At 43.7% G+C, this 26,812-nt stretch overlaps 2 protein-coding genes across 3 annotated transcripts in view; one reads left to right on the top strand and one right to left on the bottom strand.

The window, feature by feature from the left end:
- The window catches only part of ncf2 (neutrophil cytosolic factor 2), a 47,682-nt gene extending 34,581 nt beyond the window's left edge, over nt 1–13,101 (bottom strand). The window contains exons 1-4 of one of the 2 annotated variants that reach the window (XM_078218337.1): nt 12,763–13,101; nt 6,626–6,708; nt 6,163–6,271; nt 1,235–1,369 (exon numbers count right to left, since the gene is read on the bottom strand). In XM_078218337.1, the coding sequence (XP_078074463.1) occupies nt 1,235–1,369; nt 6,163–6,271; nt 6,626–6,708; nt 12,763–12,936 (501 nt within the window). In that variant the 5' untranslated portion in view covers nt 12,937–13,101. The remainder of the gene's footprint in view (nt 1–1,234; nt 1,370–6,162; nt 6,272–6,625; nt 6,709–12,762) is intronic. The other variant, XM_078218336.1, reaches the window with a different exon arrangement.
- Nucleotides 13,102–16,261: 3,160 nt separating this feature from the next.
- Nucleotides 16,262–25,541, top strand: LOC144497297 (nmrA-like family domain-containing protein 1). Its single transcript, XM_078218338.1, has 5 exons — nt 16,262–16,383; nt 17,686–17,952; nt 18,921–19,176; nt 23,290–23,483; nt 25,347–25,541. The coding sequence occupies exons 2-5, from the start codon at nt 17,689–17,691 to the stop codon at nt 25,539–25,541; spliced, it is 909 nt and encodes a 302-aa protein (XP_078074464.1). The 5' UTR covers nt 16,262–16,383; nt 17,686–17,688.
- The last annotated feature ends 1,271 nt before the right edge of the window (nt 25,542–26,812 follow it).

Here is a 26,812-nt window from a genome sequence, read left to right on the forward strand (position 1 = left end):
TACAGTGCAGAAAGAGGCCATCTGGCCCATCGAGTCTGCACCGACCACAATCCCACCCAGGCCCTACTCCCATATCCCTACATATTTACCCGCTAATCCCTCTAACCTACGCATCTCAGGACTCTAAGGGCAATTTTAGCATAGCCAATCAACCTAACACGCACATCTTTGGACTGTGGGAGGAAACTGGAGCACCCGGAGGAAACCCACGCAGACACGAGGAGAATGTGCAAACTCCACACAGACAGTGACCCAAGCCGGGAATCGAACCCAGGTCCCTGGAGACGGTTATGAGGAGAGACTGAGTAGACGGGCTATACTCATTGGAATTCAGAAGAATGAGGGGAGATCTTATAGAAACATTTCAGATTATGAAGGGAATAGATAAGATGGTCACTTCAGAATTTGCACAGCTGACATCACAGAGCTGCCTGAAATCACCATGCTAGGGGTGATTGCCAGGGCTAGTGGGGGCAGTCCAGCCACAATACCTCCAACCAAATGGAGTGTGGCAGTCAACCCCTTGCCCCCAGCCCGAACTCCACAAATCCCCAGGACCCTTGAGGGCCCCTTCCTCTGCGGCCTGGCAGCAGCAGAGGGGCTAATGGCCACTGGACCCACCTTAAGCCCCAACTGGGCCAGAAGTGCCAGGCCGTCAGTGCCAGGGTGCAGTGCACTTGGCACTGCCAAGGTGCTTGGACTGAAGGGGGGATGAGGAGGGGTCTGAGGGGGGAGGGGGCTGAGTGGGGGAGTCTGAGGGTGAAAGGGGGCCTCAGTGGGGGAGAGGGGGGTGGGTTCAGGTCACCCTCATGCCTGCATGGTGTGAGGGGAGGGGGTTACACGTTATTTGGTGGGGGGAGGGAGGGGGGAGGATGCCCCTCTTTTGTGAGGGGATGGTGGTGCTCCCCTGATCAGTGTGGGTGACTGACACCATTTATATTTTTGTGGGAATGGGGACCTGTCTACGAGGGTGGAGATCAGTGGCCATTCAAAAATGGCGACCTAGTCTTGGAACAACGGGGCTGGACGGCGGGTTGCCCGATCTGAATAAATTAGCATCTTTCAGGTGGGAGAATCCCGCTGGTGTGGGCACTTAGTCCCAATTCAGGAGAACCACGGCCTAGCTCTCGTTCTGGACAAAGCTACAGAAGCATTCTCGGGGGGGGGGAAAAAAGAGACAGAATGTAATGGTACAGTGTGAGGAGATCTGTGAACATTTGAATAAAGTCTGTACCACGACAGCTTCCAGAGCTTGATCCACAAAGTTGGGCTTAGCCTCGGTTTTAAAAGTTAAGGCTTTCTTCAAAGCCTCTTCAGCTTGATCCCATTTCTTTATCGTGGCATGTACCAGTGCCACGTTGTGAAGTACCTAGAAGGGTCAATCAAAGTTTCAGTACAGAGTAATGGTATCTAAAACATCATTGTTAATAACAGTTATTGAAACATGACATGGAGTAAACATTCCGTGATGTTGCCAACCTTGTGCATTCTGGAATTGGGCATGGAGTCTTCATGTGCCCAATTCCCACCATGCCTGATCTTGCGGCCAATGTTTTGGTAAAGTCAAGCTACTGGTCTACCTGCGTTCTGTTACCTCCTTATATGAGCAGTCTGAAGGTTACATGTTACAGTTTGTTTTAAACTCCACCGCAATGGCAGTCTTATCCAAAACGTTTAGGTGCACTGGAATGTTTGGGAGCTCGGCTGCTCAGGTCACCCTCTTAAAAGGAGAAGGTCATTTTTAAAATGAAATATTTTTGGTGGCTGTGAATTTACATGTTCATGTGCTCTCAGCTCCTCGTGGTATTTGCTTTTCCTTCCAGGTCTCCACTGTTGAATTTGTTTTTTTTTAAATCCAAGATTACTTTTCTTCACCATTCTTGCATTCTGCTAGTTTTGGCACTTTACAATAGATCAGATTCCCGAAATGGTTCTCAACACTTAATTGAGATGACAGATATTCTGACCATGACCATCACTAACGAAGAACAGTACAGGAACCGGCCCTTCGGCCCACCAAGTCTGTACTGACACATGATGCCTTTCCAAATTTTTGCCTCTACGCAGTGCGTATCCCTCTATTCCCAGTGCAGGGGTTGTTCTGAGATAGCTCAGAGAACACCTGCCTGCCACCTTCACTGTGTGGAACAGGCTGCTATAGTGTTGGCATCCTCCCAACCCATTCCAAGGAACATCTGCCACACCAGGGCAGGCAATCCACTGTCCACAGCTCTGTAAGCAAGTGATGAATATTAATTTGGACAGGGGAACGTGTTCATTTTTCCTGCAGATAGAGGCATAAGTTTGACAAGATACACATCATTTGCCAGGTAAATGTTGCTCTCATCTACAAAAAGTCGCACTTGTACTTATCTAATAATGTTCAGAGAATGTTCTTTACATTAACCACCTTGATGCAAAGAAAAGCTTTTCAATCAATTCATAATCAGGTTGTCTCCACTATAGGAAATCCCCCTGCACATTATCCAGGAAACAACAATGGTGTGTGGCACTAGGAGATTTCACATTTAGTAGAGGAATTGAAACACTGGCTAAATGAATTTAGGTGAACAATATTATCCTCCATTAACGCCAATCAGACGTGAAAACATCTGGAAAGCATAGGGACATCTGGGCATTTGAACATCTTAGCATTTGTTTGTGGGTCTGTTATAGAGTCATAGAGGTTTACAGCATGGAAACAGGCCCTTCGGCCCAACTTGTCCATGCCACCCTTTTTTTTAAACCCCTAAGCTAGTCCCAATTGCCTGCATTTGGCCCATATCCCTCTATACCCGTCTTACCCATGTAACTGTCTAAATGCTTTTTAAAAGACAATTGTACCTGCCTCCAATACTACCTCTGGCAGCTTGTTCCAGACACTCACCACCCTCGCTGTGAAAACATTGCCCCTCTGAACCCTCTCACCATGTCTTCTAGTTTTAGACTCCCCTACTTCTGGGAAAAGATATTGACTATCTAGCTGATCTATGCCCCTCATTATTTTATAGACCTCTATGAGATCACCCCTCAGCCTCCTACGCGCCAGAGAAAAAAGTACCAGTCTATCCAGCCTCTCCTTATAACTCAAACCAAGTCCCGGTAGCATCCTAGTAAATCTCTTCAGCACTCTTTCTAGTTTAATAATATTCTTTCTATAAAAGGATGACCAGAACGGCACACAGTATTCCAAGTGTTCCCTTACCAATATCTTGTACAACTTCAACAAAATGTCCCAACTCCTGTATTCAATGTTCTGATCAATGAAACCAAGCATGCTGAATGCCTTCTTCACCACTCTGTCCACCTGTGACTCCACTTTCAAGGAGCTATGAACCTGTACCCCTAGATCTCTTTGTTCTGTAACTCTCCCCAATGCCCTATCATTAACTGAGTAAGTCCTTCCCTGGTTCAATCTACCAAAGTGCATCACCTCGCATTTATCTAAATTAAACTCCATCTGCCATTTGTCAGCCCACTGGTCCAATTGATCAAGATCCCTTTGCAATCTGAGATAACCTTCTTCACTGTCCGCTATGCCACCAATCTTGGTGTCACCTGCAAACTTAACCATGCCTCCTATATTCTCATCCAAATCATTAATATAAAATAACAAATAACAGTGGGCCCAGCACTGATCCCTGAGGCATACCGCTGGTCACAGGTCTCCAGTTTGAAAAACAACCCCCTACAACCATCCTCTGGCTTCTCTCATCAAGACAGTTTTGTATCCATTTAGCTACCTCATCCTGGATCCCGTGAGATTTAACTTTATGCAACAACCTACCATGCGGTACCTTGTCAAAGGCCTTGCTAAAGTCCATGTAGACAACATCAACTGCACTGCCCTCATCTACCTTCTTGGTTACCCCTTCAAAAAACACAATCAAATTTGTGAGACATGATTTTCCACTCACAAAGCCATGCTGACTGTCCCTAATCAGTCCTTGCCTCTCTAAATGCCTGTAGATCCTGTCTCTCAAAATACCTTCCAACAACTTACCCACCACAGATGTGAGGCTCACTGGCCTGTAGTTCCCAGGCTTTTCCCTGCAGCCCTTTTTAAACAAAGGCACAACATTTGCCACCCTCCAATATTCAGGCATCTCACCTGTGACTATCAATGATTCAAATATCTCTGCTAGGGGACCCACAATTTCCTCCCTAGCCTCCCACAATGTCCTGGGATACACTTCGTCAAGTCCCGGGGATTTATCTACCTTGATGCGCTTTAAGACTTCCAGCACCTCCTCTGTAATATGTACACTCCTCAAGACATCACTATTTATTTCCCCAAGTTCCCTAACATCCTTGCTTTTCTCAACAGTAAATACCGATGAGAAATATTCATTTAGGATCTCACCCATCTCTTGTGAATCTGCACATAGGTGACCTTGTTGATCCTTAAGAGGCCCTACTCTCTCCCTAGTTACTCTTTTGGCCTTTATGTATTTGTAGAAGCTCTTTGGATTCTCCTTTGCCTTATCTGCCAAAACAATCTCGTGACCCCTTTTTTCCCTCCTGATTTCTCTCTTAACTCTACTCCTACACCCACTATACTCTGACCTTCTACACCCCCTATACTTCCTGACCTATGTCAGACTTCTATTTATTGACTACAGCTCAGCCTTCAACACCATTATTCCCACGAAAGTCATCTCCAAACTCTGTGGCCTGGGCCTTGGCTCCTCCCTCTGTGACTGGATCCTGAACTTCCTAACTCACAGACCACAATCTGTAGGGATAGGCAACAACACCTCCTCCACGATCATCTTCAACACTAGTGCCCCATAAGGCTATATTCACAGCCTCCTACTATACTCCTTATACAACCATGACTGTGTGGGCAAATTCCCCTCCAATTTGATTTTCAAGTTTGCTGACAACACCACCGTAGTGGTACAGATCTCAAACAATATGAGACAGAGTACAGGAATGAGATAGAGAATCTGGTGAACTGGTACAGCGACAATAATCTCTCCCTCAATGTCAACAAAATGAAGGAGATTGTCATAGACTTTAGGAAGCGTTGAGGAGAACATGCCCCTGTCTACATCAATGGGGATGAAGTAGAAAGGGTCGAGAGCTTCAAGTTTTTTAGGTGTCCAGATCACCAACAACCTGTCCTGGTCCCCCCCGTGCCGACACTATAGTTAAGAAAGCCCACCAACGCCTCTACTTTCTCAGAAGACGAAGGAAATTTGGCATGTCAGCTATGATTCTCACCAACTTTTACAGATGCACCATAGAAAGCAATCTTTCTGGTTGTATCACAACTTGGTATGGCTCCTGCTCAAGATTGCAAGGAACTACAAAAGGTCATGAATGTAGCCCAATCCATCACACAAACCATCCATTGACTCTGTCTACACTTCCCGCTGCCTCGGCAAAGCAGCCAACATAATTAAGGACCTCACGCACCCCAGACGTTCTCTCTTCCGTTGGGAAAAAGATACAAAAGTCTGAGGTCAAATACCAACCGACTCAAGAACAGCTTCTTCCCTGCTGCCGTCAGACTTTTGAATGGACTTACCTTGCATTAAGTTGATCTTTCTCTACAACCTAGCTATGACTGTAACACTACATTCTGCACTCTCTCGTTTCTCTATGAACGGTATGCTTTGTCTGTATATAGTGCGCAAAAAACAATACTTTTCACTGTATACTGATACATGTGACAATAATAAATCAAATCAAATCCACCATCAATGAAAGAACATGCACAAAACTCTCTGCACAATCCAGAAGTTACAGCTTCCGCAGTTACTGAAGGATGTTGGTCATCTTCAGAGAGGGTCACCTTCCTCTGAGCCACCTCTCCCAATAAGATCAGCAGTGTCACCTACTTGTTTCTACAGTAAGAAGTCTCACTACACCAGGTTAAAGTCCAACATGTTTATTTGGAACAACAAGCTTTCGGAGTGCTGCTCCTTTATCACTCCTCTGATGAAGGAGCAGCGCTCCGCAAGCTCGTCCAACCCCAGTCCAACACCGGCATCTCCACAATACTTGTTTCTACTGCAGTCCTGTGAACACTTCATCTACTTCTCTGTTACCATCACGACTGCACTTTTGCTGGTGAGTCCCCCTCCCACCTCCCCTCCCCCCCCCCCCCCCCCCCCCAACCCTCTCCCTGTGTATCATCTTTTTTAATACACTTACTTGGCATGTGCTCAGCTTGTACCTCAGGCCCAACTGGTTGTAGTCAATCAACTGATTCCCTCTCATACGGTTAAAGGCTTCAATGAAATCCCTCAAGGCTTCTTCATACCTGAACAGGGAATTTGGAGCAACATCATGAAGAAAAACTCAATTCCAAAAATACAACACACAAGCTATGCTTAACTTTGAATATTTCAATCAAGAATTTTTGAATTGCAAGTTCCAGCATGTATACAGGACTGAGTTCAGAGACAACCTCAATAATATCAGTCTGTTTCACATCAACAGTGCTTTTAAAAAGTTTCAAAAATGTAATTCTAGATCATTATTGAAACTGTAAAGAATAAAATCATGCTTTTCCAGATAGTGTGCTTTGCTCTGCCACTGGAACTTATAGGCAGTCACTGATTTCAATTGGAAGTGTTAGCATTTTACTCCAAAACAGCTTCGTAAAACAACTCACTTTTTATTTTTGTACAAAGTTATTCCGCGTTGAAAGAAAGCGACTGCCAAGTGCTCATCCCTGCAGATGCTTTTATCAAATGCCTAGAGAACAAAGAGTACATATTAATCTTTCTTTTCAATTAAACTCCCCAGACTCCCCAAAGTCTACTTGCCATCTACAAGGCACAAGTCAGGAGTGTAATGGAATATTGTTCGCTTGCCTGGATGAATGCTGCTCCAATAACACTCAAGAAGCTCGACACCATCCAGGACAAAGCAGCCAACTTGATTGCTACCCCTTCCATAAGCATTCCCTCCACCGCCAATGAAACAGTGACAGCTGTGTGTACCATCTACAAGATGCACTCCAGCAACTCACCAAGGTTCCTTAGGCAGCATCTTCCAAACCCACAACCACTGTCATCTAGAATTACAACAGCAGCAGATACCCGAGAACAGAACCAGCTGGAGGTTCCCCTCCAAGTCACTCACCATCCTGACTTGGAAATATATTGCCATTCCTTTGCTTCACTGGTTCAAAATCCTTAACAGCGCTGTGCACGTACCCACACAGTAAGAAGTCTCACAACACTAAGTTACACTGTGCATGTACCCACACACCAAAGGTTCAAGAAGGCAGCTCAGCACCACCTTCTGAAAGGCAACCAGGGATGGACAATAAATAATGGCCTAGTCAGCAAAGCCCACATCCCGTATATGAATAAAAAAATATATCCTACCACAGCTCATATCTACTTCCAGTTACTTTAGCATTTTACAATGATTTGTTGTCAACTTAATTTGTTTCTATTCTTCTCTCATGCAATAATAACAGCTGAGTGGGGCAATATTCATCTTTCACCACATAACAAGAGAATTCTTGTTTTCAACTTACCAGCAAAATTGTGGGAACAAAATAAGTGATGTCTGAAAGTGCTGCAAAAACATGGAGCAAAAACACTGAATTTTTTTTTTAAACTTCCTGTTCAGAATTTTTGCTCCATCCTTAAAGTTACAAAGCCAGTGCTCAGAGTGGACTGGTCAAACACAAATTCATTCCTTGCTTGCTCCAAAAATCCAAATTCAAAATCCAATTGAATCCAATTCATGGTCACCACAAGACAGACAAACAAGATCTAAGCTGACAAGATAAGGCATTGCACCTCATCTTGGGCCCAATCTGACACATGATCTTAGCCAAAATAAAAGGAGCATCTTATCCACAGGCAAACGCTGCCAGATGTTCTGACTGGAATTGGTGCAGTTGGGTTTGAGAAGTCTCTTCAGAGTCAGCCTTGGCTCCAAGAAACATAATCTCAGCTGATACTCCGGTGGAATACTGAGGGAATGCTGTAAAGTTTGAGGTGACATCTTCCAGTCGAGATATTAAACCTGCTTTTTTCAGGTGGCGAGCAAAAATCTCATGATCCTTCTCAATGAAAAGGAGAGTTCACCTGGTGTCCAGCTAACACTCATCTCCTAAAAGACACCACTAAAACATTTCTCATTTATCGTACGTTGTTAGTGGGATTTTGTTGTGTGCATAGCAGTTGTTATGTTTGGTTATGTTATGAGAGTGAGAACATTTCATTCACTGTGAACCACTTTGGGACATGCTGAGATTGTGAAAAGGTGCTGTACAATTACACGTTCTTTCTTTCCTCTTCATAGGTTTGTCCAATTACCACGTGGAATTTGAATCCTGGGAGTGCAGTGCCTTAATGCTGGGTCTCTCTTTGTTACGTTGCTGTACGCAGCTTCCTAAACATGAAAGGAGCATTGTAGACCCACCAATGTGTAATGCAGAGGACTCTTGGAGGAAATTTAATCTCCTATAATCTAAAATATGTAAGCGCTCAATGTGAATATGTTTTTACACAATGCAGATATTCCATTTAAACAGAAAAAGAGGACATGGATTCAAAATTAATAAACTTCAAACTAAACCAGAGAGAAAAAGATATCCCATCACATATGATAGTTGGTATGAACAATAGAGTCTCATCATGAATAATTTGTTTCATTTCAATTACATGTTCAATTACCTTGTTTTAAAGATCAGGGGAAAATATTTATCATATATATAATGCTACAGTGCAGAAGGTGGCCATTCGGCCCATCGGGTCTGCACCGACCACAATCCCATCCAGGCCCAATCTCCATAACCTCATGCATTTACCCTAGCTAGTCCCCCTGACACTAAGGGACAATTCAGCACGGCCAATCCACCTAACCCGCACATCTTTGGACTGTGGGAAGAAACTGGAGCACCCTGTGGAAACCCACACAGACACGGGGAGAATGTGCAAACTCCACATCGGCAATGACCCATGCCGGGAATCGATCCCCAGTCCCTGGCGCTGTGAGGCAGCAGTGCTAACCACTGTGCCATAGTGCCGCCCAAATAGTTCTGACCAGGATTGGAGATCGCAGACTCCAGCTAGAATCCTGTACTGTAACCATTCCATGAATATATTCAAAATTTTCCAACCCAACTTTTTAAAAAGAAAAATCCACTTATTGATCTACAAGGGGTCTGCTAGTTAATCTCACCACCCTTCTATGGGGGAAGAGTTAGTATAAAACGCGTAATGGTACTGCTCCTGAGGTATTCACCTATATTTAATTCAAATACTTTGTTGTACGTAACTAGAATTAGCAAATGCCTTGGCCCTTGTAAAGATAGGAACGTGTTGTTTGAGGAAGGAGCCACACTCAGGAATTCCATTCCAGTCAGAGCTGGTTAAATACTCTGTGGAACATGAGGGCGCTTTGCAGATGAGAAAAACTGACTCATTGCCAGAACTGGATAACGAAAATTGTTATCTTAGACAGCTATTGCTACAGTTTACATTTCTGTAAATGCTTAGTCTGTGTATAAATATCAACAAGTACATAATGAGGAAAGAGACAAACACCAAACAGGGATTGTTAAAATAGTGGATTGTACCAAAGAGCATGTAATTGTGGAAATTAGGGAAATATGAATGCAAGTCACATGTAGATAGAACAGCAAAATGAGTAGGGAATAACAGAATTATTGTTCTGGGAGATTTAAAAATCACGCACACTCATTAATTGGGACCTGGGGTATGAGTGAAGTTTACACAAAAAAAGGAATGGAACTTCTGAGGTATGGCTCCTTCTTCAAACAACATGTCTGAGAAAGGAGCCATAAGATAGCTTTCTCAATCTCCCTTCTGTCTCCCTGTACAGCTAAGCCAGCCATGGTGCCATATGACTTGCTTCTGGCTGTACTTACCAGAGGAACAATCACTCTCACCACCATTCAGAACTGAATATTGGTTGGAGAGTGAGATGCCATCAGGGGATTCCTACACTAACTGCCTGATCATCACCCATTCTCTCTCTGTCTTCATATCCTTCAGCTGCAGGCTGTTCACATCCTGAAACATGCCATCCACAAACTCACAGATGCACTGCAGTGATGCCAACTGCTGCTTAAACTCCAAAACACTAAGCAGGGGTTGCTGGCAAAACACAAGAAGCATCTCAGAGTTCCCAGCGATTACAGGATATGACTTCGCAACATGACTGCAATGCCCTGTCATGTCTCCATTAACTCACTTGACAGAAATAGACTTAAAACTGAAGAATTACCCGCTAGGTCACTAATCAGCTGTTTCCTTTGTCCTGCTGTCACTTCATTTTACAGGGAGCTCAACTTAAATGTTTTACTCAACTCTTATTACCTATACATCACCAATTGTAATTTGTTGAAAGATTTAGAACCCTTTGGCGTTATTTTCCTTTAACATTTACTTTCTCCCCTCGATCTGATGAATTAATTGAACACTGTTGTAATTAGATGATAAATTAACAATCCGACTTTAGTTCTCATACCAATTAATTGATCTTTTCTTACTTTATAGTTGATTAATTTAAATTAAAATAAAAACTTACCAGTACACTCACTCTTTGACCCGCATTGTTACTTTTGCAAATTTTTGCTTCACTCCTGTTTAATTCACACCAAAAGTCAGATGGCAGTATTACTCTGCTCTTGGGTCTATCCTTTTGTCTGATTGTTCCATGATTATTTATACAAAAAGGTAGCAGGATAAATATATACCATTAAAAATGGAAACTACCTTGGGTGCTGTGAATGAACAAAGACGTTAGAAACAAACTAAAATTAAAAAGGGCAGATAGGGCCCATACTGATCTATACCAGAAAATAATGGGGCCCATACTGATCTATACCAGAAAATAAGGGACAAAAGTTTAAAGTTTATTTATTCGTCACAAGTAGGCTTACATTAACACTGCAATTAAGTTACTGTGAAAATCCTCTAGTCGCCACACTCCAGTGCCTATTCGGGCACAATGAGGGAGAATTTAGCATGGCCAATGCACCAAACCAGCACCTCTTTTGGACTGTGGAAGGAAACTGGAGTACCCGGGGTAAACCCACACAGACATCGGGAAAACGTGCAGTCTCCAAACAGACCGTGACCCAAGCCGGGAATTGAACCCGGGTCCCTGGCGCTGTGAGGCAGCAGTTGCAATTCTGATAAAGGAGGAAAAATGAGGAGGGAATCTCATAAAATATTAAAAAGAACAGAATCATTGAATCCCTACAGTGCAGAAGGAGGCCATTCGGCCAACTGAGTCTGCACCAACCACAATCCTACCAATCCTACACAATCCTATCCCCGCAACTCCACGTATTTACCCTTCTAATCCCCTAACGCTAAGGGGCAATTTAAGAACAAAGAACAATACAGCACAGGAACAGGCCCTTCGGCCCTCCAAGCCCGCGCCGCTCCCCGGTCCAGGATTGAATCCTGAATCCAGGATCCCCGCCCAATTTTCCAGCCTATCTACATACCAATATCCTATCCACCGAGCTGTCCCTCACAGCTACGATGCTTTGTTCATTACAACCTATTAACTCACCCCCACCCCCCCATTCCAGACCATGTGATCTCCAGGGAGAGGCGAAAACCCAGAGTGAAAAACCCCAGGGCCAATATGGGGAAAAGAAATCTGTGAAATTCCTCTCCGACCCCCTGAGGCGATCGAAACGAGACCAGGAGATCACAATGGCCCTGATCGGCCATTTAGCGTGGCCAATCCACTTAACCTGCACATCTTTGGACTGTGGGAGGAAACTGGAGCACCGGGAGGAAACCCACGCAGACACGGGGAGAACATGCAAACTCCACACACAGTCACTCAAGGCCGGAATTGAACCCGGCTCTTTGGCACTGTGAAGCAACAGTGCTAACCACTATGTCACCATGCCGCTGCTTGTACAGGATTGTACAAATCTCAATCGAGGCAGTTGTTAAACGTGAAGTGGGACCCGAGAGGACAAGGTAGAGAGATAGTACGGGATAAGCAGAAATTAATGGGGATACTTAATAAGTACTTAACTTCAATGTTGACAAAAAAAGGATATTAGAGTGCAGAAAAAGCTGTCAATCAAGCAATGGTTTCTCTTGGACACAGGAGTTTCAACAGGCTAATAGATGTCTGGGCTCTCAGCCAAGCCTCATTATGGGGCAGAAATAGTTGAGATGATGCTCCTTCTATGATGGAGTTGGGTGGGAAATTGTAGGACATTGAACCAATGGCAATGCTGGAAGTCATGTTAGAATGTGACTTGGAGATGATGGTTTAAGAGCAGCTTCTGGGGTGTTGATGTTGAGAATTAGGGGGAGGTGCTTGAGCTATTTGGTGTTGACAATCATTGCCTTACACATGAATGATACCTGTTGCTTCTTAGCCCAAAGGAGTTTGTAGTAGCCTTTGTTTTATTGAATATTATAACTGAACTCCACAACTGCACCACTTTAGCACTCAGCAATTAGATTAATATCCGGTATATTTTGAAACCGATTTATATTTGAGTCATGAGCAGTTTCATTTCCACTTTTTTATTAAATTACTAGCATCCTATAAAAAAATTCCACTGCTTCCCTTCCAATAGACTACAAAACCTACATTTCCTACAATTCTTAATGAACTGAACTTTCTCGAATAATATCATATCTATTATTTTAATGATCTGCTCAAGGGTGTACAGTGTTAATCTGTCCATTATAATTGTTCTTTTAATCTGTCCTAGAATGGACACAGAAATATCTGTCTACTCCTTCCAAAGGTGGAATCGAGTTACCAGTCACTTACCGTTTCAGCCTGGTTTAATTCTCCCAGTAAGAGGTGCAGGCAACCAATGTTGAAGCAGATTTTGGAGGTGGGCTCTAGAATAGCAGTGAAGCAGTCCAGTGCCGTTCGCCATTCTTGCCGGTCTACTGCACTGATCCCTTCATCCCACTGTCTTATAGTATCTGTCAAAGACATGCTGGGTCCTGGCGTTTGGTGTGTGTGTGCTTACACGCAGGCTGTAATGTGTGAAATGTTGTGTGCCCTGTGCAATGGTTCACCTAGTAAACTATTAATTACATTCCAGAAGCTACCTCTTTTACCATCTGCTTCCTCCACTGACCGAGTACACTACAAAAATACTTCAGTAAATGTGACGCAAGTGACTAACTTCAGCTCTGACTGGGCCAGTTTCACAGGAAGTTAATGCACAGTGAGTGCCATTTGATTCACTTGCTGAGGGTTGTGCAGAAATGCAAACAGACTGAAAAATCTGATCAAAGAACAAAGAACAATACAGCACAGGAACAGGCCCCTCGGCCCTCCAAGCCCGCGCCGCTCCCCGGTCCAGGATTGAATCCTGAATCCAGGATCCCCGCCCAATTTGATCCTTAAATTGATGGTGTTAAGAAGGATTAGAAAAGTATGATGCAAAGTATTTTATTTACCTAATTCCACCCCCTTGCAAACACTTACGTATATTTTGTCTTTTAGTTTTCTGTTGCAAACTTACCAATCAAGTACATCTGATGCTGGAATTAATTCAATAAATGTAATAAAGGATCGAGCTGTGGGCAGTCAACAGTCCAGCTGCTGTCTTACTGAAACAGCTCCGCCTTGATGTTTCTTTGGCAACAAGGGAATGATCAACAAACAACAGTTCTGCCGTCCACCTCCCAGAGGCCAACAAACTGCTGAAGGACTATCTTTTCCAATTAAGAAAAAAAGGCAAAAAACACCAACATTTGGTGAGTAATTTTGTGAATTCAATTTCATTTTAGGCCAATGCATTAGGAATGATGTTTATCACCAGATGATTGATTCAAATGTATGAAGATGTTCCACTTCATTACCATTCAGCTAGCAGATATTGCAGTATAGAATCTCTACAGTGCAGAAGGAGGCCATTTGGCCCATCAAGCCTGCACTAACAACAATCCCACCTGGAGCCTATCCCCATAACCCCACACATTTACCCTGCTAATGCCTCTAAACTATGCTTCCCGGGACACTAAGGGGCAATTTAGCATGACCAGTGCACTTAACCCAGACATCTTTGGACTGTGGGAGGAAACCGGAGCACCCGGAGGAAACCCACGCAGACACGGGGAGAATATGCAAACTCCGCACTGACAGTGATCAAACCTGGGAATCTAACCCAGGTCCCTGGAACTGTGAGGCAGCAGTACTAACCACTGTGCCATCGTGTTGCCCAGTAGACCAGGAGATTGTTCTTTTCCAAAACAGTTAAGGATTATATTTTAAGACCATAAGAAATAGGAGCGGAAGTAAGGCCATTCGGCCCATCGAGTCCACTCCACCATTCAATCATGGTTGATTTCAACTCCATTTACCCGCTCTCTCCCCATAGCCCTTAATTCCTCGAGAAATCAAGAATTTATCAATTTCTGTCTTGAAGACGCTTAACGTCTCGGCCTCCACAGCCCTCTGTGGCAATGAATTCCACAGACCTACCACTCTCTGGCTGAAGAAATTTCTCCTCATCTCTGTTCTAAAGTGACTCCCTTTTATTCTAAGGCTGTGCCCCCGCGTCCTAGTCTCCCCTGCTAATGGAAACAACTTCCCTACGTCCATCCTATCTAAGCCGTTCATTATCTTGTAAGTTTCTATTAGATCTCCCCTCAACCTCCTAAACTCCAATGAATACAATCCCACGATCCTCAGACGTTCATCGTATGTCAGGCCTACCATTCCCGGGATCATCCGTGTGAATCTCCGCTGGACCCGCTCCAGTGCCAGTATGTCCTTCCTGAGGTGTGGGGCCCAAAATTGCTCACAGTACTCCAAATGGGGCCTAACCAGTGCTTTATAAAGCCTCAGAAGTACATCCCTGCTTTTGTATTCCAAGCCTCTTGAGATAAATGACAACATTACATTTGCTTTCTGAATTACGGACTCAACCTGCAAGTTTACCTTTAGAGAATCCTGGACTAGGACTCCCAAGTCCCTTTGCACTTTAGCATTATGAATTTTGTCACCGTTTAGAAAATAGTCCATGCCTCTATTCTTTTTTCCAAAGTGCAAGACCTCGCACTTGCCCACGTTGAATTTCATCAGCCACTTCTTGGACCACTCTCCTAAACTGTCTAAATCTTTCTGCAGCCTCCCCACCTCCTCAATACTACCTGCCCCTCCACCTATCTTTGTATCATCGGCAAACTTGGCCAGAATGCCCCCAGTCCCGTCATCTAGATCGTTAATATATAAAGAGAACAGCTGTGGCCCCAACACTGAACCCTGCGGGACACCACTTGTCACCGGTTGCCATTCTGAGAAAGAACCTTTTATCCCAACTCTCTGCCTTCTGTCTGACAGCCAATCGTCAATCCATGTTAGTACCTTGCCTCGAATACCATGGGCCCTTATTTTACTCAGCAGTCTCCCGTGAGGCACCTTGTCAAAGGTTTGTATTATTCTCTACTTTATCTCCCAATAATCTTTGGTCGTCTTTATCTCATGAGACAATTGTTTGTGCTGCAGTGGGTAACTCTTGAGTTTAACATTGCCAGGTGTAGATCAGGAGCTCCAGGCCATCTCTGCCACATTTGCTGCAGGTGACACAATGAGCCGAGAATATGCACGATTCGCTGGCCTCTGTAATCTCTTGACTTTCTTCTCGGACAACTGAGCTTTCCTTTTTGCCTCACCTCTGCCTATATCCTTCCAGACAGTCAGGCTCCAGCCAGAAGTTCTGGGCTGTCAGTGTCAATGTCCACATCTTCCCACCTCACTTACAAGTGTCCTTATCGTGGAAGTATGGATGCCCAGGAGGTCATGACCCAGTGGCCAGTTCACCATCAGAAGGTCTTTGGTTGTATGGCTATCATTTATCTGATGAATGTGGCCTGGCTGGGAAATGAGTATATGCTGACAGATTTAGCCCTCTTCAGGATCTCTGAGATGATAACCTTGTCCTGCCAAGAGATGCTGATGATACATCTGAGACAATGAAGGTTGGAACAGTTCAGCCTTTTCTCATGCATATTATCCAGATCTCACCATTGTGGGGGAGTGCACAGAGAAAGCAGATTTCAATAGACTCGCAGTCTGGTGTTCTCAGTCAGGTTGCTGTTGTTCCACACTGTTGCTCAGCTTGGACTAAACAGCTGTAACTTTTAGTATGTGTGTAGATTTCAGTGTTGGCTTCAAGTGACAGATTGATGACAGTTATGGACATCATGCTATCAACAGCCTCCACTGCCACAATGCTGATAGATAGTGATCTGGCAACAGCCTGGTGTCTGTCTTCTTGATTCTAATGGTCAAACCAAACCATTTACGGGTATGAAAGAGCCAGTCCATTTGCTGCTGAAGGTGTTCCTCAGTATCCAGTGCTGTTGTAGCATCATTAGTGTTGAGTAACTCTCTGACGAGAACTTGTCCTAACTTCATCTTGGATTTCAGGTGAGTTAGGTTCACTAGCTTTCTGTCAGTCCTGCTGTGTAACTAGACACCCACTGTAGATAACTTGAAGCCATTTGACAACAGCAAAGAGAGAATGACAGTGCCAGAAAACACTCCTGTTTCACCCCAAGGGACCTCAAAGGGTTCTGATTCTCCCCAACATTACTGATATTATCCGTCATGCTGTAATGGACAGAGGAAATCAAGTCAGCAACTTCAGCTGAAACTAAATAAAGTTTCCAGTGGAAAAGAGAGCACATTCTACTGCTCCATTGTAGAGTGTGTTGCATATCCAAAGATGACACTCAATGACTTTCACTGGTTCCTATCTCAGTCCCTCTGCTAACACTATAGATCCTGATTTCAATCTCTCCTTTCCACTCACACTCTAGATCCTGGTCTCAATCTCTGCTCACACTCTAGATCCTGGTCTTGATCTCTTCTCTCTGCTCACACTGTAGAATCTGGTCTCAATCTCTGCTCACACTGGAGATCCTGGTCTCAATCTCTGCTCACACTGGAGATCCTGGTCTCAATCTCTGCTCACACTCTAAATCTTGGTCTCAATCTCTGCTCACACTCTAGATCCTGGTCTCAATCTCTGCTCACATGCTAGATCCTGGTCTCAATCTCTGCTCCATTGTCACTGCAGTCTAATCTTCTGTTGATATATTTTACATCTTTTTGTGACCTATATAAATACACGGAAAGAAAGGCTAGTGGACGATCACCTATCCCCTATCCTGTTCAATTGATTTGAAATTAGTGCAAATTCCCCAATGTAATTAAAAGGCACCAAACCATTTTCCCATATTCATTACTTATTGCTGACTTGCAACCCCCCAACCCACAAGATAGTATCCCCCATGGAGAATACATCTCAGTCTCCTATTCCTCTAACTCTAATCCCAAAGATTGATTCAGCTCCTTTATTGATGGAACATCTGAGTTTCAGTCTGAAGGAAAGAGACTTCCTCCTGATCACCAGTTGTGATCAAATTTGCTAATTTTATCCTCACGTCCTTCAGTTCTGTCAACACCAGTCGAAGTCCAAAAGCCTGCTCACATCTAAAGCAGCCAAACATCAACTAGCAGATTCGCTGCTAATTACCAACAGGCATGAGCTCAGTTTCCCATCTCCTGACTAATATGCTAATGAGGAGGAAATTCACCACGTGGATCATTCCAGTGAAAACATTTGAATAATTTCAAAACAGCATTTCTTTCTTTCCAAATCAATTAACAGGAAGAACTTGACTCTCAATATTCCCTGTTAATCCTCAATAATTCTTTCATTTCCAGAGAATGTCTGAGACGGTGACTGTTTTTGGTGCTGAGAAGTGTCAAGGGAATGCAGTAGCCACAGCCTTGCTCCAGGATGGTCATTTCACAGTGCGTGCTGTAGTGCAAGAGTTAACCTCTCCCAGTACTCAGCAGCTACGGACAGGCGGAGCACACACCATGCTGGTAGACTATAACAACCCTGCAAGCATCGACTCTGCTCTGTGTGGTGCTCACAAGTGCTTTGTCATCACCCATACAGACTTCAACAACAAGGATCCTCTGAGGGTCAGTCACATTGCAATTTACAAACACCTAAATGTAGGAGACGCTTTTGCTTTAGATGCTCCCACAGCCAGTTACCGATGCTCTAAAGTACATAGACAGAAAAGGAAATGATGGATTGGTATTTAAACTGGTAATGGGGGAGCTGTTTGACAAAAGCTGAATGGGATATAGCATCACCGACTCACAGACAGTGCAGGGAACAGAACTGGGGCTAAACTCCAGGGCGTTTTGGGTTGAGACGCTAATGTGAGGTCAAATAGGGGTCCTGCACTGTCAGGAACAGTCACCCGGCAGTGAATTTTCCCAGATTGGCCAATTGGTGGCCAGAAGAAATATCCGCCATCCAATTCAGTTTGAATAGAGTGTGTTCAAAGGTTATATTTCCTGTATTTTCAAGAAAGAAAATAATGGAGAGTTTACAAAAGCCAAGTATCATGAAAGTCTATGAATGCAATGAGCATAATACCATCATTTCTACCAGTTTTTTTTTTTAGTTTTCAAGTTTATTTATTAGTGTCACAAGTAGGCTTATATTAACACTGCAATGAAGTTACTGTGAAAATCCCCTGGTCACCACACTCCAGCGCCTGTTTGGGTACACTGAGGAAGAATTTAGCATGGCCAATCCACCTAACCAGCACATCTTTCGGACTGTGGGAGGGAACCTGAGCACCTGGAGGAAACCCACACAGACGCGTGGAGAACGTGCAGACTCTGCACAGACAGTCAAGCTAGGAATCGAACCCAGGTCCCTGGCGCTATGAGGCAGCAGTGCTAACTACTGTGCCACCATGCTGCCTCTTAGTATTTATACTTGTTCAACAACCATCAACTACATTTGGACACCGGCTGTATCAGGAGTATAGCAGCTGGCCCAACGCAGTTGATGAAACACTAAACTAATGAAAGAAATATGTCGATTAGAAACAGTTGCCTTTTCTGACCAAACACATTTGCATCTTTTCCAGGCTGAAATTCAGCAGGGGTACAAGATAGCTGACTTATGTAAACAGCACAATATCAGACAGGTCGTGCTAAGTGGAGCTCACCATGTCCACAGGAAATACAGCCTCCCGGCGAGGCACATGGATGCAAAGGCCTGCATCAACGATTATATGAATGAAATAGCTTTGCCCAAGACTGAGATTATAGTTCCATTTTACTTTGAAAGTTTTCTGACAATGTTCAAACCAAGCCCGGCTGGAAATAATACTTACAAAATTGGTAAGGATTGCATTTCAGTTTTGGTGAATTACAAATACACCTTCTATTTACTATCATCTGAAGGGCGAATGTTGCAAAGAATCCACCGCAATGTATCCCCAAAGATCATTAACAACAGTGCTTGAGTGAGTTGAAGCCGCACTGAATGGCTGGATTTGGAATGGTGCTTAGACAATTGCTCACAAATCAATTATGCTGAGAATTCTTACATTTGTAGGGGCAGGCAATGGCCTAGTGGTATTATCATTAGACTATTAATCCAGAAACTCCGCTAATGTTCTGGGGACCTGAATTCGAATCCCACCACAGCAGATGATGGAATTTGAATTCAAAAAAAAAATTACCTGGAATTAAGAATCTACTGATGACCATGAAACCATTGTTGATTGTCAGAAAAAACCCATTTGGTTCATTAATGTCCTTTAGGGAAGGAAATCTGCTGTCCTTACCTGTTTTGGCCTACATGTGACTCCAGAGCCACGGCAATGTGGTTGACTCTCAACTGTCCTCAGGCAACTAGGGATGGGCAATAAATGATGGCCAGCCAGTGACACTCATGTCCCATGAATGATTAAAAAATAAATTCCCATTGAAAAGGCTAAAGCCACAGGGGAGTGACTGGCCTCACAGTTACACACTCTGTGGACCCAGTTTGAGTGCCTGGGGTATGGGAGATGATGAATAGGAGGCAAAGAGGGTTGGAGGGTTGCTTTTATGATTGGAAACCTGGGACCAGTGCGCCACAGGGATTAGCAAGCCTCCTGAAAATGTCCCTAACAGCCATTTAAAAAAGTGATTGTAGAATGATTCTACTCACGGGTACTTTTCATTGATGATCATCGAATTACATTACCAGCTACTTGGGCATCAAAATATTGCCCCACACTTTGATGACGAGCAGAGGAAAGATGGAATGAGATTGGTTTGCACATTCAATAAATAAATAATTGAATTCAATTGGAACTCTTGCTGATTAGATACATTGTGTTTGGAAGGAGGCAGTAGTCTCCTTTTTGTTTCTCTGGTTTTTGGCTCTCTGTAAAGAGTATATAAACTTTATAAATTGTAAACCTTTACAAAAGGGGTGCAAGAGCTGGGGGACCTGGGTACATATCTGCATAAGCTGTTGAAGGTAGTAGGAGAGGTTCAGAAAGTGGTTAATAAAGCATACCGTTATTCAAGAAGGGCAGCAGGAATAAGCTAGGTAACTACTTGGTAAGCTAGGTAATGTCAGTGGTAGAGAAATTATTGGAAAAAATTCTGAGGGACAGGATTAATCAACACCTGGAGAGGAAGGGATTGATCAGGGACATTCAGTATGGATTTGTTGGTGGGGGATCCTGTTTAATTAATTTAATTGAGTTCTTTGAAAAGGTAACTAAGTATATTGATGAGGGTAGCGCAGTTGATGTGATTCAGTAAGACCTTTGACAAGGTCCCACATGGACAGCTGGTCCAAAAAATTAGAGCCGATGGGATCCAGGGCAAGTTGGCAAATTGGATCCAAAATTATCTTGTTAATAGGAGGCAAAGGGTGATGGTGGAGGGTTGCTTTTATGATTGGAAAACTGTGACCAGTGGTGTGCCACAGGGATCGGTGTTGGGACCCTTACTGCTTGTTATATATGTTAACGACTTGAATGTGAATGTAGAAGGTATAATTAGTAAGTTTGCAGATGACACAAAAGTTGGTGGTGTTGTTGATAGTGAGGATGATAGTCTGAGGCTACAGACTGATATTGATCAGTTTGGAAGTTGGGCAGAGCAATGGCAGATGGAATTTAATCCTGATAAGTGTGAGGTGATGCATTTTGGGAAGTCTAATAAGGGTAGGATATACCCAGTGAACGGTAGGTCTCTAGGGAGTATTGAGGAACAAAGGGACCTTGGTGTACAAGTCCATAGATCCCTGCAGGTAGCAGCACAGGTAGATAAGGTGTTGAAGGAGGCATACAGAATGCTTGCCTTCATTCATAGAATCATAGAAACCCTACAGTACAGAAAGAGGCCATTCGGCCCATCGAGTCTGCACCGACCACAATCCCACTCAGGCCCTACCCCCATATCCCTACATATTTTACCCACTAATCCCTCTAACCTACACATCTAAGGACACTAAGGGGCAATTTAAGCATAGCCAATCAACCTAACCCGCGCATCTTTGGAATGTGGGAGGAAACCGGAGCACCCGGAGGAAACCCACGCAGTCACGAGGAGAATGTGCAAACTCCACGCAGACAGTGACCCAAGCCGGGAATCGAACCCAGGTCCCTGGAGCTGTGAAGCAGCAGTGCTAACCACTGTGCTACCATGCCACCCATTAGCTGGACATTAGCTGGACATAAAATATAGGAGAAGGATGGCCTTGATACAACTTTATAAAACACTGGTTAGACCACAGATGGAGTATTGTGTGCAGTTTTGGTTGCCACATTATCGGCAGAATATGATTGCACTGGAGAGAGTGCAGAGGAGATTCACCAGGATGTTGTCTGGGATGGAAAGTTTCAGCTATAAGGAGAGACTGGATAGACTGGACTTGTTTTCCTAGAGCAGAGAAGGAGGGGGTGGGGGTGATATGATGGAGGTATACAAAATTATGAGAGGCACAGGCAGGTTAGATCGTAAGAATCTTTTCCCCATGGCAGAGAGGTTTAAGACCAGAGAGCATAGGTATAAAGTGAGGAGGGGATCTGAGGAAAATATTTTTCACCCAGGGTGTAGTGGAAATCTGGTACGTGCTGCCTGAGTGGGTGATGGAGGCAGGCCCTCTCGCAACATTTAAGAAGCATCTGGACGAGCACTTTAATCGCCAAGACATAGTAGGCCATCGTCCAAGTGCTGGCAAATGGGATTAGTATAGATTGGTATTTGATGGTCATTACAGAAGGGCCTGTTTCTGTGCTGTATGACTCTATGAAGCTCAAATAATATCCTAAGCTTTATTAATAGAGACAGAGAGCACAAGAGCAAGGATGTTTTGTTAGTTCTGTCTTAGCTGGAGTATTGAGTCCAGTTCTGGCACTGCGCTTTAGGAAGGATGTGAAGGCATTAAGAGAGTACAGAAAAGATTTGTGGGGGTGGTTCCAGGGATGAGGAATTTCAGTTATGAAGATAGATTGGAGAAGTTAGGACTGTTTTCCTTGGAGAAGAGAATGCTGAGAGGAGATTTGACAGAGATATTTAAAATTATGAGGGGTCTGGACAGAGTAGATAAGGAATGAAAGGATCAAGAACGAGAGGGTTGAAAGTTATTGGTAAAAGTGACATGAGGGAATCTTACAATTTGCAGTTATGGTCTGGAATTCACTGCACGAGAATGTGATAGGGGCAGGTTTATTTGAAGCATTCAAAAGGGAATTAGACTGTTATTGAAAAGAAAGAATGTGCAGGGATACTGGGAGAAGGCAGGTGAATGGCATTGAGTGAATTGCTCAATTGGAGAGCTGGTGCAGACACTATGGGCTGAATGGCCTCCTGTGTTGTAACAATTCTGTGATTCAGTTTGACTGGTAGTGACATTGCCACCTCTGACATCAACTGTTGATCAAAATGACAAAAGGTAAAGAGGACAAGTCCCATTCCAGGACTTCAATGTACAATCTGAAGCTGATCATTAAGTATAGTACTGAGGGAGTTTTGCATTACTGACAGTGTAATCTTTTGGAAGACAGTTTACAATAAGATCCTTCGGGAGATACAGGAGTTGATGAAGAAGGATGATGTTCTACCAATGTCCTGGCCAACATTCATCCCTCAACCAACAAAACAGATTAACTGGTCCATTGTAGTTTGTGGGTGCTTGCCATGAGCAAATTGGCTGCTGCATTCGCCTATGTACCAACAGTGACTATGCTTCAGAAATAATTCCTTGACAGGAGTGCTTGGGGATATTTTAAGATGTGACATATGCTATATAAAGACAAGTTGTTCCTTCCTTTTCTTGGTACAGGGTTGAAGGAAAGATAAATGTTAAAGTCTAAACAATATGTTGGCTCACTATAAAAAATACATAAACTTTATGAACTGGATAATGAGTGTTCAATACTTTTAGTGGGTGGAAATATTCCAGATGTTGTTTCTTTTTCAGAACTTTTGTGTTGTTGCTTTCAGCCATTCCTATGGGAGAAGCAGCCATGGACGGAATAAGTATCAAACAGATCGGTCCGATTGTAACAACCTTGTTTAAAAACCCACAGCGCTGGGTAGGAAAGAGCTGCTTTCTGTCAGCAGGCAGTCTAAGGATCCAGGAATATGCACAAATCCTCACGCATCACCTGTATCCCAAACAGTTTAAAGATTCCCGGGTATGACTGCTGTTAAGTTAGATGATTCTCATAAGCATCTTGCCAGTGAAAATGAAACAGAGTTGCTGTTGAGCAAACATGCTGCGATGGGTCAGCACGCTGTCTTTTCATTTCGGGGACTTTGAAAGGAAATGTAGACAACACAGATGAATTTGTCCTCCACATGGGGTGTAAAGATCCAAAGTGAAATGAATTTAGATAATCTCCAACCAATCTGTTCTGGATGTAAATCTTTGGCACAGAACATCCCCTAAAACAGGAGTGCTTGGGGATGTTTTAAGATGTGAAATATGCTATATAAAGACACATTGAGCGACTCCCATATCCTATGAATGGATATAACAAAAGATGAAAGACAGTTGCTCTTGCAGCTCTGAGAAAAGGTTGTGAGTGCAATTGTAAGAAGTGTCTGCGTAAAGCAGACATTGCCATTCTGTCCAATTTTTGAACGCTGTTCCCATCTCTAAGACTTTTCTAGCACCTGTTTTGTTCTCCTACACTGAATAAGAAAAATTTATTGCTTGATGTGTGGTTCTTCCCTCAACTTTCTCTTGCCAAGGTCCCTTTCCTAATCTCTTCTCATGGTCATTGCGCTTTGAAAATATTCTCCCTTGATGTTTCTAAGCTCCAGTTATTCCTCTGTACCCTCACTCTGTTTAAAACAAGACTCAACACATCACCCCAAGACTGGGGCTCAAAACTGGTAAACTTCTTATTTCCATCCAAATTTCCTTCCTCCTTTTAAAGCCTAGACCTGGCATCACCAGTATAATCTCTTTATTCAGCTCATCATCTGCTCTTTTACAATCCTTGGAATGTCACCTAATGCTATGTAGCATGTACCTGGGATGAGTTTAAAGTTTATTTATTAATGTCACAAGTAGGCAATGAAGTTACTGTGAAAACCCCCTAACTGCCACATTCCGGCGCCTGTTCAGGTACACTGAGGGAGAATTTAGCATGGACAATGCATCTAATCAGCACATCTTTTGGACTGTGAGAGCAAACCTGAGCACCCAGCGGAAACCCACGTAGACACGGTGAGAACGTGCAGACTCCGCACAGACAGTGATTCAAGCTGGGGATCGAACCCGGGTCCCTGTGCGGCAGCAGTGCTAATCACTGTGCCACCATGTTGCTCAAGTGCACAGACAACTCCTCTTGTTCATAACCCCATACAAACCGTCTTGATCACAGTTGAAGCTGTCATATATTCTAAACCAAATCTACCTGGAGGAAGAAATTATGAACAGAACACCCCACTCTGACCCTTGGGATATTTTATAGTTTCCATAATAATCTAAATGACAGAGTTGAAATGTCTAACGCTAGAGGCATGCACTTAAGTGAGTGGAGAAAGTTCAAAGGAGATGCGAGGGGTACATTTTTACACAGAGAGTGGTAGGTGTCTGGAACATGCTGTTAGGAGTGGTGGTGGAAGCATTTAAAAAGGCTTTCAAATAATGTGGTGACCCACTGTAATTACATGTTATATGCCTGGACACACCCCTGCTGGACCTGACCCGAGACTCCTCCCTTTCCACCTAAACGAGGTATAAAGGTGACAGTTCCTCCCCCCTGCCTCAGTCTGGGCCAGGTTAGCTACAAGGGTGTGTTCCAGTTCTTTGCGATTAAAAGCCTATTATTTTCACTCACTCGCTGGAGCCCTCGTAAATTGATGGTGCATCAAATAAGTACATGAATATGCAAGGAATAGAGGGATAGGGTCCAAGGGCAGGCAGAAGGGATTAGTTTAATTTGGCGTCTTGTTCAGACACAAGAGTGTGGACCAAAGGGCCTGTTCCTGTACTGTACTGTTCTATGTTCTATGACACTTTCCCATTTATTTTTTCTTTGTGACAGATTTCAGTCCGAGAGTTTGTGGAGTATTTTGGAGGACCAGGAGCTCAGGACCTCGGGAATATGTTTGAATTTTGGAAGCGAGGTGGACAGAAAATGAACTGCGCTTTGACTCTGGAACTGTATCCAGAGTTACAACAATTCCAACAGTGGGTTTCAACTAACAGCACCTTACTCAGGACTGCTTTGGATAATTAACAGATAGCACTGATGGCCATCTGAAGATGTATAGGTGGCGAGAAATACCTGTTTCTAAATTTTTTATAGGAAGGTGAAGAGATTAGACGGGGAGGTCATTGGAGAAAACACCACTGACTATGTTTAGCTAAAGGTGGTCCTCCAAATTAACATTTATACTTCTGGGTTTGTGTGTATAAAATTCCTCTCACTGGGTTAAACTTTACCTGAGGCTTATTTGCTAAGGCAATTTGCGTACAGGCCTCTGCCAGTGTCATAGTCTGGAAGTGACATGCCTCTACAATCTCCTCCTCCCATTTCACGGTTTCAGAATTAATATTGAGAACCCAGCGCCAGGCCGGATCAAACTGTGGGCCCTTTAACCATACAACAGCACATTTGTTCTACACATTGCCCCCAGTGATCCAGTAAGGCAAATTAAATACCCACAAATTAACCGAGTTAATCTTCACATTCACGTCTGCAGCACAGCTGCTGGTTATTTTGTGGATGTGAGAACCAAACCTCAGCCACATAGTTGGTAAAGTCACACGTTACTGAGAAAGTCATTAGTAATTTATAGAAATGGGAAGTATACTGTAACAAATATAAAACTGCTTTAATTTTCAGCCACTAAGAAAATTTGAATTAAATTCGTTTTAACCATTAATAATTAACCAGTTAGCGAGTATTTGTTTGTCAGCACTGTTTCCCCAGTAAGGTGCTGAAAATTGACAAAGATATATTTAATTTTCCAGTAATTCCCCTGCTTCACGGTAATGGGCTGTTGGAATGTCACTTCCTGTTTTGAAACTGAAGTTTCTATTCAATGTTTGTAAGTTCACCCACACGGTGTGCCCACCTTTGTCCTGATAGTAGGGTGATTGTGGTAGTAGACTCCAGTATTAGATACAATACATTAGTTACTTCATGGGGTCACCTGATCTGGAAGTCAAAGGTCAGATAGCATGAGTAAGGCGGCACGGTAGCACAGTGGTTAGCACTGCTGCTTCACAGCTCCAGGGTCCCGGGTTCGATTCCTGGCTTGGGTCACTGTCTGTGTGGAATTTGCACATTCTCCTCGTGTCTGCGTGGGTTTCCTCCGGGTGCTCCAGTTTCCTCCACAGTCCAAAGATGTGCGGGTTAGGTTGATTGGCCAGGTTAAAAAAAAAATTGCCCCTTAGAGTCCTGAGATGCGTAGGTTAGACGGATTAGCGGGTAAAATATGTGGGGGTAGGGCCTGGGTGGGATTGTGGTCGGTGCAGACTCGATGGGCCGATTGGCCTCCTTCT

Source organism: Mustelus asterias, chromosome 8 (genome assembly GCF_964213995.1).
Source record: "Mustelus asterias chromosome 8, sMusAst1.hap1.1, whole genome shotgun sequence".
Lineage (NCBI taxonomy): Eukaryota > Metazoa > Chordata > Chondrichthyes > Carcharhiniformes > Triakidae > Mustelus > Mustelus asterias.

Coding starts and splice junctions, on each gene's coding strand:
- LOC144497297 (XM_078218338.1), top strand. CDS start 17,689: ATGTCTGAGACGGTGACTGTTTTTGGTGCTGAGAAGTGTCAAGGGAAT. Junction 19,177..23,289: donor AAATAATACTTACAAAATTG/GTAAGGATTGCA, acceptor TGTTGCTTTCAG/CCATTCCTATGGGAGAAGCA. Junction 23,484..25,346: donor AACAGTTTAAAGATTCCCGG/GTATGACTGCTG, acceptor TCTTTGTGACAG/ATTTCAGTCCGAGAGTTTGT.